General features: G+C 31.0%; 3 protein-coding genes across 3 annotated transcripts; all 3 read right to left on the bottom strand.

Annotated features, from left to right (window-relative positions):
- Positions 1 to 38: 38 nt before the first annotated feature.
- Positions 39 to 900, bottom strand: LOC122275791 (replication protein A 70 kDa DNA-binding subunit B-like). Its single transcript, XM_043085029.1, has 3 exons — positions 620 to 900; positions 397 to 517; positions 39 to 322 (listed from the first exon to the last, which is right to left on the bottom strand). Exons 1-3 carry the CDS (start codon positions 814 to 816, stop codon positions 170 to 172), a joined length of 471 nt encoding a protein of 156 aa, XP_042940963.1. The 5' UTR covers positions 817 to 900; the 3' UTR covers positions 39 to 169.
- A 43-nt stretch (positions 901 to 943) lies between these two features.
- LOC122275790 (replication protein A 70 kDa DNA-binding subunit D-like) lies at positions 944 to 2,158 on the bottom strand. The gene is made up of 5 exons (XM_043085028.1): positions 1,898 to 2,158; positions 1,722 to 1,818; positions 1,498 to 1,622; positions 1,339 to 1,417; positions 944 to 1,230 (listed from the first exon to the last, which is right to left on the bottom strand). Exons 1-5 carry the CDS (start codon positions 2,061 to 2,063, stop codon positions 1,071 to 1,073), a joined length of 627 nt encoding a protein of 208 aa, XP_042940962.1. The 5' UTR covers positions 2,064 to 2,158; the 3' UTR covers positions 944 to 1,070.
- A 1,547-nt stretch (positions 2,159 to 3,705) lies between these two features.
- On the bottom strand, positions 3,706 to 6,540 carry LOC122275954. Its single transcript, XM_043085303.1, has 3 exons — positions 5,979 to 6,540; positions 4,356 to 5,897; positions 3,706 to 4,163 (listed from the first exon to the last, which is right to left on the bottom strand). Exons 1-3 carry the CDS (start codon positions 6,538 to 6,540, stop codon positions 3,706 to 3,708), a joined length of 2,562 nt encoding a protein of 853 aa, XP_042941237.1.
- Between the last annotated feature and the right edge of the window lie 7,321 nt (positions 6,541 to 13,861).

Genomic DNA, 13,861 nt, shown 5'->3' with positions numbered 1-13,861 from the left:
CTATATTTTAACAATTTTCTTCCTCTTCAAAATAAACATTATATATATTGTTTGCAAAATATTCATTGCTATAATACAGCACTCTAATAAACATAACTACAACTATACATGAGTACCCTGTACTTATATATTACAATAGTCAAAAGTTTCAGAAGAGAAGTCTGGAAACTCATTCTGCTGTTCCTGGGACGTTATTAACAGATAATACAGTAAGTTTGTTTTGGCGTAACCTCCCAGATTCATTCATCTGCGCGCCCAAGACTATGATCCACTCATTATTTTCAATGTTGTTTGCAATGTTTTCAATATAAGGCAGATGTTCCTGTAACAATGAAAAAATATATAAAAAGATAATGTATCAAAATTTTTAAACGTATTTAAATGTATAGATTTTACCTCGTCTGTACGGTCTATAAGATCAACAGCTGTGCATCCCAAAATTTTCTCTGCCAAAGATCCAAAAATAACAACGGGTGTCGATGTGGTATCATCATACACATCTAAATAAACTCGACACCTGACAGCAATAAATAAATTATCATTCGTTGATATCAGCAAATAAAATGTTCTAACTACCATGTAAAAATTTTTAATTTCAAAATATGAGGAAAATGTTTACCTTGCCCGTGCAATTGCTGCATTCTTGCAACTATAACATATGAAGTTTTCACCGAGGTCATAGCCAGTTGCCTTGTTACAATTCTCGCATGATACGTAGTGGAATGACTGGTGAAAATCAACCATTCTAAATTTGCCTCTAACCAAATATGTGGACCTCTGCATTAAGACAAAATAACTATGTGCACTAATCAACATCTAAACAATACCGTATAGAAGGATTCGAAATTCACCCTTATTACATAAATTAAATCCAACAAACAATCAACATTTCAAATTGAAGCATATGCACAGTTCCGAATCCACAGCACACAATTCACAAATTACCATCCTCCATCTCCATTTCATTCCAACCAACCTCCAATCTCCATGTCCCAAAAACTTAGAATAAAATTAAACAATTCCAAAGAGTGAAAAAATGAATTGTATTCTTTAAAATAAGAAATTTGGCTTTAAAAAAAAAAAAGAGAAAAATATACCGCCATTGCTGAAGCAGATATCAGTTTTTCTGCAATTTCAGATACTTTTATGATTGGATCGGTAGAACTACTTGAAGCTGATCCAAAACTATTTCCAATGATTTCTTCCAGCAATTTATCATTTTGTGCTGCCCTGAAAATTTGAATTAGTAAATAAAGTTAAACATCAATAGAAATAAAGAAAGATTTACAATGAAAAAAATCACATTAAATTTATAGTGTATTTAAATAAGTTATTTACCATGTATGTAATGCAACAGAAGATGAAAGAAGGGGTTCAACAATAAAGACACTCGTCGGTCTTGATGACAGCGATAGGCCTATATTATAAACATGAATGAATAAATATACAAGTATAAGATGTACAATTAACAACAATGTTAATATTAACAGGAAGTACCATTATAAGAAGAAACTTTGATCCGTGTTCCTAAAATAATTGGCTTTGCCAGAATAAGGTCAGAAATTTCGCGGCATTCGTCATGAACAAAGCGATTCCACATTGTTAAACGCAGGAGTTTTAGACTATTAAAAATGATAAATAGTGTTAAATTCATCATAATAAAACAATTATAATATATTAATCTAAAAATTTTACCAATGTGAGACAATATACGTTCATACCCTGGATCAATCAAGTATATCTCTTGGATCAACGATTTTCCATGGTTCGTATTCACTTCATTTGGCGGGTTCATATGAATTGCAAGTGCCAAAATATCTAGTTTAGGAAAAAAGAAATTGTTACTTTGCAGTTAGAGGGAACTATATAAAAATATCGACATTTATATAGTAGTTACCTATTTCAGCATCTGTGTCTATGTGTACGCCAAGTTCATTCAAAGGAACAAGTTTATATTCTGGCGGTCTAAGTGCTGGCTCGTCTTCTTCGATCTCTTCAACAATGGTCTTGGAGTTTATTGTCCATTGAAACTGATATGGTCCTCTTTGATGCCTTGGATCCATTGTTCTTACCAAAGCATTTACGATATAGTATGATTGGTAGATATACAGTGTATCATTACGTAGATCGATGTCTTTTCCAAAGATCACTGCCTGCACGCGATTTTCCTGTAAGAAGACAATGAATAAATTTAATTGTTTAATTTTGAACCATACACAAAATAATGATAAGTAATGAAGAGTAATATTTTAATACCTCAGAATCTAAAAGTACCAAATTTTGGTATTTTGTTGCTGAATTTTGCGCCGTACGTTTTGGTGACTTTTCTGTAACGATCATTTTGATTTTCCAATATCTTGTGGCTGGAGTAATGTCCCTAACAGATGTATATACGGTCCGCATGTTCACTGTAATTAAAAATTAGATGACAAACAAATGTGAATATATAACAAAAAAATTTATAGAATTATAAAATGAAAAAAAAAAACAGTATATGAATAATAATAACATAAAAGAATTGGAACACTCACATGATATTACAAAAGACATCAAAATAATTAGAACACTTGCATGATATTATAATGAATTTGTTAATCTTAAAAAATTTCTATATACAATGTTTTTTGTATAATTTGTTTCATAAACAGCACTTGTCGTTGGTCTTATGAGCATTTTGACCGAATCAGCAGTCTTAGCTCTTGAAAGTGCAACATATAACTGTCCATGAGAAAAGACAGGTTCTGGTAAGTATATTCCGACAGAATTTAACGTTTGTCCCTGTGATTTATTTACTGTCATTGCAAAACTTAACCTAACAGGAAATTGTGTCCTCTTAAATGGGAAGCCGTTATTTTCAGTTGTTTCTGGTAAAAATGCAATTCTAGGTATAAAAACTCTTTTACCACTGTGGTGACCAGATGAAATTCGTGCATCGATCAGATTACGACTAAAATTGCAACAAGTTAATCGTGTTCCATTGCAAAGACCTTCTGAAGGATTAATATTTCTAACTAACATAATAGGACAATTTCTTTTAAGTAACAATTCATGTGGTGGCAATCTGTTCGGTGTCAATGTATTTAAAAAATCTTCCATAATACCTTGTTCAGATACATCAATTGTTTCATCAAAGCTATAATATCGTACAACGTCGCCAGGGAATTTGTTAATGAGAATAGTATTTATTTCATCAACTGACCGATTTTTTGGAGTTAATACAGCTCGATTTGACATTTCTATTAAATTGTCTGGATAGTTAGAAATATTTCCAAAAACAGCATCTAATAAAGAATTTAGAGAGTCAAGATCATTAGTATAGGGAATGGTCATTTCTTTGGAAATTTCGATATTTTCGTCAATAGTTATGGGTGCGTTACCATTGCCAACTTCAATTAAATAATGCGAGAAATCTGGATCTAATCTGGCTCTCATATTTTTTGTTAATTTTATTTTTTTTAAAATAGACCATAAATAAGAAGAAGCTAAGCTTGAATCAATCTGTTGTTCTTTTGTGCTATTACGAATCACAGGTAATACTTGTCGAAAGTTTCCACCAAAAACAATAACTTTCCCACCAAAAGGGAGATCTGTATCATTAATATCTTGCAACATTTTATCTAATGCTTCTATTGAATGTTTTGTAGACATGGGTGCTTCATCCCATATAATTAATTTTGCAAGTCGTAATAATTTAGCAAGATTTTCCTATTTACTCACATTACATGTGCTGCTTTTATCTGCATTTAATGGAATCTTAAATCTTGAATGTGTTGTTCGTCCTCCAGGTAAGATGGAGGCAGCAACACCGAATGACGCAGTTGCAAGTACTATCATATTTTTCGATCTAATTTCTGCTAGAAGTGCTCTGTATAGAAAAGTTTTACCGGTACCAGCAGGGCCATCAACGAAAAAAGCACCAGCTTTATTTGATACTAATGTATGCAATATCAAATCATACGCATTTTTTTGTTCAGAATTTAGGACTTGTGATGCAAGTAAATCTTCAGTTGGAATTGTGACTACTCGTTCGTCGTCAATTTCTCTATTTGTAAATTCATCTTGACCGTAAAATATATCGGCAGGAACAAAACGATACATATTTATATCTTTTCCCATAGATTCTAGTGTGGAAGCAATATCTTGTAGAACCATCTTCCTAACAACTGTTGATGACACGTTTCTTATAAGAAAATCTGTAGACATTTCTTTTTCAAATCGCTCCCAAAGTTCTTTTGGGTTCGTAGGATTGCAATACACCAAAATTGTTGAGAAAAGGTGTCTTAAACTACTTGGTATCTAATATAGACAAGCTTCTTCTAAACAATCTTCTAAGCTACTATCTTTGTTTAACAAACCATGAGAAGTAGCTGCTTCACGATACGTTGGTAGTACAACACCATTAACTGTTCTTAATTTCTCAAATGACGTTGCTCCTCTGATATGATTCAATAACATCCGTAGATAATATCTTTCACCTTCAAATGGATTGGCTGTAACAATTTGGCCTATAACAGTTTTTTTTTTCCTCGGAGTCCAAATTCTACATTGTGAATCCCAAACAAATTTTTCAGGAAATTCTCTATACAACAATTTTTGTGCATTCTCGTCAATTTGGTTTCTATAAAAGAATTCTGTCAACATCGATTTTTTGGACGTATACGAGTTTAACACATTGTTTAGATCTTCGTGTGCACGAAAAGACACCAAATGTTGATCTTCTAGGTGTAGGTGCAAACTATAAACTGATGGATACATTTCGTTAAGCGTGAAACCGTATATTCTCCACATTGCTTCAGGTGGAGTAATCCATCTTCCCGATTGAAATTGTTCGATTTCGTCAATTTGTTGGTTATTTTCTTTGCTAATGATATTGAAAGCAACACGATCATGTCCTTTATAAATATACTTGTATAGATATTTAACAGCTTTAACTGTACAACAAATCTCAACGTTAATATGACAATTATATTTGGAAACAAGATACGGATTGTATGGAACAACCCACCGATTGTCTAAATCTTTTCCTCTAATTCTAGCAATGACTCCATTGTTAGAACGTTTGTATGAAGGGAAACAATCAGTTTCAACAGTTGTATTAGCTGTAAATTCTTTGGGGTATCGATTCTTACAAATGCCGTCTTTGTCCATACATATATTGGCTGGATTTAATATTCCGCAAGGACCATGCATCATGTGTCTAAGGACAACTTTATATAAATGTAAATTTCTCGTTTTGTTAGGTATTTCTGCTGAAACAATTTCGTCAAAAGTTTCAGGTGCATAAATTCTCCAGTCTTTCTGAAGTATAATTAAGAAATGAACATGTGGTAGACCTCTTTTTTGATATTCGATGGTATAAACATATGCTGCAACCTTACCAAAAATTTCTCGCTTAAACAGATCAATCTTCAATTCTTCTAATTTTGCTCTAAAGATTCTTGCAATTAAATCAGGGCGGTTCTGAACTTCTTCATGTGGATTTAGTTGTTCTAAGATTTCTTCCCAATTTGGATTACATGTCATGGTTAGAAATATATCAGATTTGCCAAAACGTTGAACTAATGCCATTGCTTCCATATATCTCTTCCGCATATCTCTTGGACCTCCAATAAAAGATGAAGGTAGAATAATCCGTTTTCCAATATTGGATGCGCAAGTTTCTCCAACTGAAAGACTATCTACAATACCTTGATACACATCTGATCTAATCTCATGTTGTTTCGAGCGAAAATAATCTAGTCTTGACGTTTCAATTTTAATGTACATATCGACAACAAATTGTTGCAGCAAACGACCAGATAGTAACAAAATCGACATGTACATATCTCTTATTTGTAATTTGAAACAATAATATTCACGACATGAAACCGTTGGTACTTTCTTCTTATTCTTCAAAACTGAAAATATGATAAAATATAGTTTAGAAAATTTAGATGAAACTAAAATACATAATTAAATTTACATAAATTTTTTATTACCTTGGCCTTCTTTTCGAAGAAATTCTTCCGCGCTATTTGAATGTTCAATAAAGTGTGATTCTAATGCCTGGGCATTTAACGATATCGTTTCTCTTTCTACTTTTTTGATTCCCTGGTGCCAATCCGAGTCACCGAAAGGAAACAATAATGGGTATTGTAATGGATCATAACATCCAAAATAATACTGAACAATATGACTGCCTCCTGTTTTGTTAAAAACAATAATGTCTCGACCTTTTTGTTCTGTACAGTTGTCAGTTTCTGTCCATATAGCTGCTACTTGCGATACCGACGGAGCATTGTAAACACGTTGGTCTAAATCAATATCTGATCTTATACGAATTGTATGATTTTCAAGACTTGAAATGTTGCTGAGGGTTCTAAAGAAGCGACAATATGGATTAACCTCAAGTATATCCATTAATCGAGCAATGATAGAAGGATCTAATCTTTCTGCGTCATGAATACGATTTTCTAACTCGTGCTCCGTATCGAAGAAATATAGTTGTAAATATGAAGGATGCCCATCTTCAGGAACTAAATCCTCAATATAATGATACATCTGTCCCTGAACTCTAAACGTGTAGATTCTTCTGTTTCGTCTGCATAATTCTTTATCAAATATAACTCCAAATGATGTGAAAGCGAATTTATTATTGTACGTGCGTGCATATGTACAAAACTTTTTAGACTCGACTGAATTAGAAGTGAATAATTGATAAAGCTCATCTGAAAATTGATTACGGCTCAACGCTATTGTCCCATCAGCACAACAAAAGCCGTTTGGTTCATGGTAAAATTTTCTTGCTCCACAATATTGGCACGAAAGCACAAAGGGTAAGTGGTTTGCCTCCAAAATGTCAGTTTGTAATATTCGTCTGAAAGAAGTACCAACTCATGAAGTTTTCTGAACACTGCCAGAGTTGCAAGTTTCTATTCTAGATAGAGTAGATGCGGTCCTATGTATAATGTTACCAGAAGTGTTAATATTTGACGAAGATCCGATTTCTCTTGTACAAATAATTTCATCATCGTTTGAATTATAAGATACATTACGTTGAAATCTTGTTTCTGTTTGTTTTTTCTTACTTCTGCATCGTTTCAGTTCAGTATACCTCTGCCGCTTTTTTTGACATAGTTCTTCTTTCTTCTCCTCTGATTGAGCAGCGTACCAATTTTTTTTTCCAACACCATTTCCAGATTCTTCAAAATTTATTTTTAAAGAATTTTAGATACAAATTAGTGAAGATACAATTTATGAAATTTTAATGTTCTATGTAATAAGATCGGCTTACCAGTTAGCATTCTTAGAACGAATCACAAATTTTGTAGGAATTTGACAGACTAAGAAGACATAAATAACAACTTGTCAAACACGCAGACATACAAAACAAAGAAACGAATATCCAAGGAAAGAAAAAAAAAAAAAAAAACAAGCTTGCAATTATGTATCTCTAAAGCATAAAGAAATATTATATATAAATAATAGCATATGATTAACATTCATATCAAACCAAATATTAAATAACAATTTTATTGATTTGTAAAATAACATAGACAAATGAATTCATAAAATAATACAAAATAAATAGAGGAACATTTATTTATATGGATAATAATAAAACATACCTGGAGATAGAGGACAAATGAAAGATCAGTAGAAAATGAGGAGATCACGACCCAGCAAATCGAGGAGCACAAAGACAACGACACATGCAACAATTTTGTTGTAAATGAATATATTATAAAACATCACACAACCACTCTGATAATATATTATTATTTATTAAATAAGACTATATTAACATATCAAAAATTAATTTGTTAATAACGCACCTCTGTTTTGTAGGCATGATCATCACGTTTATTAATTTGTTAACTTTAGGAACTTTTTTTTGTATAAGTTTTTTAGTGCTTTTTTATTTTTAAGTCAAAAAGTTAATTAGGATGGTCCAATAATCAAAAGCAACCGGATGATCATCATGTTTCTCGTTTATAATTAATTAATAATATATAAATGAGATAGAGATAGTACTCATGTTCGACGTGGTGAGATATTATATATATATATATATAGAGAATTAATTTGTGAGCTCGTGACAACACATGCCATACAACTAATTGTATATTCAAACTGTAAACTTCAAACAAATTAAAATCATAAGATCAAGATAGTATTGACAATATATTCTTTTTAAATATATATATATATATATATATAAATCTCGTGCATCGACGTTTGAACGTCCTGGAAATCATATTGTAAATGTTTTGCCAAATTTACTTTATAAAAAAATTATGAAGAATCATAATATTTGTAAAAGATTGTAAAATTAGCTAATGAAAAAGATGATGATCAATTACAAGAAAAATAAGCATTTGTGATTTATTATTTACAATAAAAATATGCTCATTTTAACATGAACATAAGAAATAACTGACTACAAATAAGCATTATTTTTGTAGTGTAAGTGCATGTTTGGAATTATGATGGAAAATATAGTTTATAACTTTAGGACTTATAGCTTATGACTTAAGTACCAAATAATTGGTTGCAAATAAACAGTTTTCTTATAGTGAAACGACGATAATTCGAGTTTTTAAAGATTATCACCATATCGCAAATAAGCAGTTGAAAATTATATAAATATTTTCACCTATTGACAATTTTTTTAAAATTTAAATTATATTCTAAATTATCTGAAAAAGTGCATTTGAAGAAAGATACTAAAATGATATGTTTCCTCAAACTTACTTTTTAGTTTATTTGAAATTAAAAAGTATCATAATATGTAGCACCCAAACAATCAATTTTTTTTTTTTCGTTAAATGACTTTTAAGGCTCTTTAAGTACTTTTTAAAACTCCAAACACAATCCTAAATAGGCCCTAAATGTCAATCATGCTAGCTGGCCTGATCAATCTAATGATAACATAGAATTTCTACAAGAAAAAATAATAGAGATCAGAAATTATTGCCACAAATTAACGCAATGCATGACGTAATGACCTATTTGACGTTGAAAACAAAAACAAAAATAAAAACACACACACATGCACGATATCTCCATGGTTGGCTCTTGACTTGTAGTAAGAGGAGCATCCTATGTAAATGCAACACATGAGCAATGGCAAGGTAGGCCACGTACAATATCATTCAACCTTAGCACGTACCCTTGGTGCTCATGAGAACTCGTTGGATTGAGAGGACGTGAGCTCTAACTATATACAAGATTTATACATGATTCTAAAACTGTATATAACATTACTCTGAAATTTAATAGACAAAGAGTAGGACCATGCTCTTTTGTTTAGTTGTAGCAAATTATAATAATAGAAGACGATGATGGATGTAGACTTTCAAGGCATCTGAGGAACTTTATAAATATCAAAATAGATTAAACAAAGAGATTGATGGTTGTTGTTCGAAACCCATCACATGCTTTCCCACATGGATATTGTCATCGCTCACATGAAACAGACATATATAGATGGTCCCATGCAGCATGGTCATAAAATATTCTTCCAACTAATATCACTCCTTTTATTATATATAGATCAGATCGATCACCTTTCATGATCATTTTGGTATTAAAAACTCGATCTCACCTCTTATAAATAATTTCTTCTATATATATTTATTTATTTTCTGACGTCATAAACAATATTTACTTGTTCATGATCATGTACTTAATTTCAAGTGATATATATATATTCAAGTAATTGCTAACAAGTTTTACCTGTTGAGGATAATTATTATTATTATTTGTCAATAAATAAATAATTAAGCTAGGGTGGCCAGTACTCATTAATTTTGTTGACTTTAGTAACTGTGAATAAGAATTTCTAATGACCAAGTATATAACTTATATATGATGACTTTAATTAGGTTAGTGGTTACCATAGAAAGACTAACTTTTGTTGACTTTTATCTCTACCATTCATATTATATATAGTTGCTTGTAATATATGTTTATTATTAACCAGCTTCTTGTATATGGAGAGGGGGATCGAGATGATCGCTCAGCTACGAAAATTATAGTAAGGAATATCAGATCAATAAATGAAGATAAGAAAATAACACATGGAATGAAAAAATACCATGAAAATGGAACTTATAAAAAGTATAGATCGATATCACATATCAAAATTTTTGAATAAAATATTTTTCAAAATTAATTTGCCATTCAAAGCAAGGATCCACAAAAAAATTATAAGTAGAGACCAGCAAAAAGAGATATATAATATATATATATATATAAAAGCACTTACAGGTCTTGAAATGAACAATAGAGAGTCTTTTATATATTTAGATCTCTTGATGAGAACAATTCCTGTTTAGACACAAAAGGCATTGTAAGTTTTAATTGTATTATATATATATATATACACAGGCAGATTATGTGTAGGCAGATTTTCCTTACCATGAAGAAAGAAATAAAACTAAGGAAATACGTACCTTCTGAAACAAAAACCGAATCAGCAATACGAGACGAAGTGAACACAAATGAGCCATAAAGACCGTTTTAAGGTGCCTATTGTCCTCAATCATCTAGACGTCCTATCACGCTGCAAAACTACTGCTGCATGATGTCTGCTCAATTACTTGACACCATTGTTTTCATTACAGAAGACAAAATTTAGTGAAAGATGGTTCGTCTATTATTAGCGTGCATGCATTTTTTCTTGTGTTTGGTATTTTTTTTAAAGTGCGATATGATTATTGAAAGCAAATAAAATCATATAAAATGTGGAAAATTTCCAAGTGTTGGAAATTTGAAATTATCCATATCCTAAAAGACTACCACTTACCATCTCAAAAAAGAATCAAGTAGTCTTTTATAATTTTTTTTAATGTTTTTTTATTAATGTGCATGCATCATTTTAAATGACTATATATATTTAAGTGATTAATTTACAAATGAGTCACGTCAATAAATAAGACCAAGAATACTTTTATTTAAAAAGATGAAATGACATGCTCAAGTTGCTTGAAGATGGAAGAAGCACGTCTTTTTACCGAGCTTAAAGTCTCTTGTTTTTGTTTGGTTATTGAGTAGTCAGCAGTCTAACCATGTGAGTAGAAGAAAATGACAACACTCATCTCTCTCTCTTGAAGTCTTCATTTTATCTTTATGTCGATCGTTCGATTTTCTTCTTGATAAGATTGCTAAATTTCTTAATCAATACATTAATAAGAAAGAAAAAAGCGCGTAAGGAACAGATAATAAGACTGTTATGAGTTAACTGTCAACCTCCTCTTACCCTTTTTTCTTTAAAAGCGCCCCCTTTGAATGTCAAAATCAGCCTAATTACAGCATCGATCTATGGGTTTCTTTGAATGGGGATCGATATACATATCGCAAACACTTGCATCGATCGACATGACATGATCATGAATTTGATGGCATAACTTAAAAATAAATTGTTGTTAATAATACATATATGCAAATATAATAATTGTAATTATATATGTAACCTGATCATGATGGCCGTTATTGATCATCCCATTAATTAAGTTAGTTAGCTAGCTAGCTAGCGCAGGCCCTAAATGCAAATTGCAAGTGTATTTATGGATGACAAGGATTTGCGAGTATATATCGTCATGCTAGTAGCTTACAAACTCACTAGTTCATGCACAACCAGGATTAAGCAAAAACCCACTTCACCCATCACTACAAGAAAAATAGCTTTTTGTGACCAATTTATAGCTGCGATTAGCATGAGATTTGAGACTTTATCAAAAGTTTTTTATTTTTTATTTTTCAGTAGTGCAGTCAAATTCTGCTTGGAATTTCTTGCTCAACTTCACATTCCATGACACATGTTTGACGACTATGAAGTACTTGCACATTGCTTTAACTTAAACAGTGATCTGTACCTTTTATGTCTGAGAAGAAATTATGCCGCTCAGTGTTTATTGCTGAGCATGCCGCCCTTAGTTTTTTTCTTTCTTTTTTTTATATAATTTTTTAATATATTTAAACATTTTTAAAAAATAAAAAAATCTACCAATATATTTAAAATTATTTTCTTAATTATTAAATAAAAAATTAAAAAAAAAATTGTGACTAATGACCACTTTGAAAAGGCAAATAGAGAAGATATACAAACATTTTCTAATAATAACTTTAGTATAAAATAATAAGATAATGATAGATTTACTCATTGTACAAATTGTGATTTTCATCCAGAGGTTTCTCGGTCGTCCAAGAGTCATGCGGGAAGAAGCGTCGAAGTCCCCAAGTCCTCTTTCTTCCTCCTCCTTATTTTCCTTTTTTCTCAATTTTACACTTTTATCCTTCTTGTCACTTACCGCGTGATTGTTAAGGTTCTTTTTCTTTTTCTTTTTCTTTTTCACAAAAGAATTTTATGAAAAATGAATTAAATTTTACATTTTACATTTATATAATCCAAGACCAATACTATAAAGCAGGCATTTGCTTTTGAAAAAACTTTAGAAACACAAAACCTGACACAAGCTAATGTACTTAAACAAGTGCAAAACTAATCACCCAGTATAATAAATAAAATTCTTGATTTTTAATATATTTGTTGAGTCTTTTTAAGGTTGAGATCAATTTGAGGAAAATATGCACAATCATCTCAAACTATAACAGTATCTGTTGCAATAATCTCCTAAACTATCAAAAACTTGTAATGAACTCCCTTCTCCCTTTAAAATAGTCCAAATTAGCCCTAACAATTTAAAAAAATATATAATAGTATAAAATAATAATAAAAAGTAAGGAACCCACAAGAAGGAAGATATGTTTGCTTTGATTACGGAGGACAAGGCGGGACCAACATTGAATAAGGACTTGTCATCTACTTTCCAATGACAATTCGAATCCACACGTCTAATATCAGTTATCCAGTGCACTATCACTATTGATAAAAAAAATTTTAATATACGTAATCCCTGACATCACTTCAGTGGAAAAAATCATTTAGCTCGATTCTTTTTCATCCATGTAATTTGGCACCCTTGAGCTTCCTTTTATTGTTGCATGTGAGACTAAAATGAAGTTTATTGTTTCATCTGCTAAAATGAAGTTTTTGCTATTCTGGGAGCACTAAAACATATCAATAATTTGTAGAAGCAGATAATAGCACAAATTGATTAGGAAATGTGTTGATTACATATAACATAGCAAATTACTTCATTTTAGTACACTGCAGGTAGAATTCCATGCATATTATGCAGTAGTCATCAGTTCATCTTCAATTATGTTATTACTACAATAAATGGCAAAAGTTCAAAATGTCTTAAAATAAAGAACAAAAGAAATAAGTACATCTCATTCAGTATACTGAAGCAACTGAGGTTATTCATGTGAATCAACCTGTTTAGAAGGAGACCAGCAACACTGTCATGATTGTTGATATCTTGATCCACTGGAATTTTTCCAAATAACAAGCAAAGATTTTACAAGTGAGTTATAACTAAAAAATTTGTAAAATGACAAGCTTCAATTGGGATTTAGAGAACATTCATGGAGGAGATGAATGAAATTATTAGATCTAAAATATCATCTCTTAAATACAATTAGTATTTCAGATTCATATTACGGTTTTGTAAGAAATTGTGCATTATTAAAGGAGAAATAAAATGGAACACATAAAAGATCAAACAGAAGATAGAAACACAAATATGAATATTTGTGAAGTATTATTTTATTATCACAAAGCAAAATTACAGAAATTTGAGGCTCTTTGGCTCAATTTTTAAACGCTCTTGCTCTTCAAAAATCGGCATGCCTTTCCTATCTAAAGGAATAGCCACTCGAAAAGAAGAGTTAAGCAAAGATTTTAAATCTCTGTTCTCTCGCTTTAGTGCTTCATCTTCATGTTGGACTCCATAAGAAGCCGCTGAAGGATAAA

Source organism: Carya illinoinensis, chromosome 9 (assembly GCF_018687715.1).
Source record: "Carya illinoinensis cultivar Pawnee chromosome 9, C.illinoinensisPawnee_v1, whole genome shotgun sequence".
Lineage (NCBI taxonomy): Eukaryota > Viridiplantae > Streptophyta > Magnoliopsida > Fagales > Juglandaceae > Carya > Carya illinoinensis.
Note: the sequence above shows the minus strand (reverse complement) of the source record. Positions and strands in the feature narration are given on the sequence as shown.

Excerpts from the sequence above, each read along its gene's own strand:
- LOC122275791 (XM_043085029.1), bottom strand. The coding sequence starts at position 816 with ATGTTGATTAGTGCACATAGTTATTTTGTCTTAATGCAGAGGTCCACA. Across the intron at positions 518-619 it reads GCAGCAATTGCACGGGCAAG|GTGTCGAGTTTATTTAGATG; the intron begins GTAAACATTTTC and ends TATTGCTGTCAG. Across the intron at positions 323-396 it reads TTATAGACCGTACAGACGAG|GAACATCTGCCTTATATTGA; the intron begins GTAAAATCTATA and ends TCATTGTTACAG.
- LOC122275954 (XM_043085303.1), bottom strand. The coding sequence starts at position 6,540 with ATGTATCATTATATTGAGGATTTAGTTCCTGAAGATGGGCATCCTTCA. Across the intron at positions 5,898-5,978 it reads TCTTCGAAAAGAAGGCCAAG|TTTTGAAGAATAAGAAGAAA; the intron begins GTAATAAAAAAT and ends TCATATTTTCAG. Across the intron at positions 4,164-4,355 it reads TGAAGCAGCTACTTCTCATG|TTGTTAGGAAGATGGTTCTA; the intron begins GTTTGTTAAACA and ends TGTCATCAACAG.
- LOC122275790 (XM_043085028.1), bottom strand. The coding sequence starts at position 2,063 with ATGGATCCAAGGCATCAAAGAGGACCATATCAGTTTCAATGGACAATA. Across the intron at positions 1,819-1,897 it reads AGACACAGATGCTGAAATAG|ATATTTTGGCACTTGCAATT; the intron begins GTAACTACTATA and ends TTCCTAAACTAG. Across the intron at positions 1,418-1,497 it reads CAAAGTTTCTTCTTATAATG|GCCTATCGCTGTCATCAAGA; the intron begins GTACTTCCTGTT and ends TTTATAATATAG.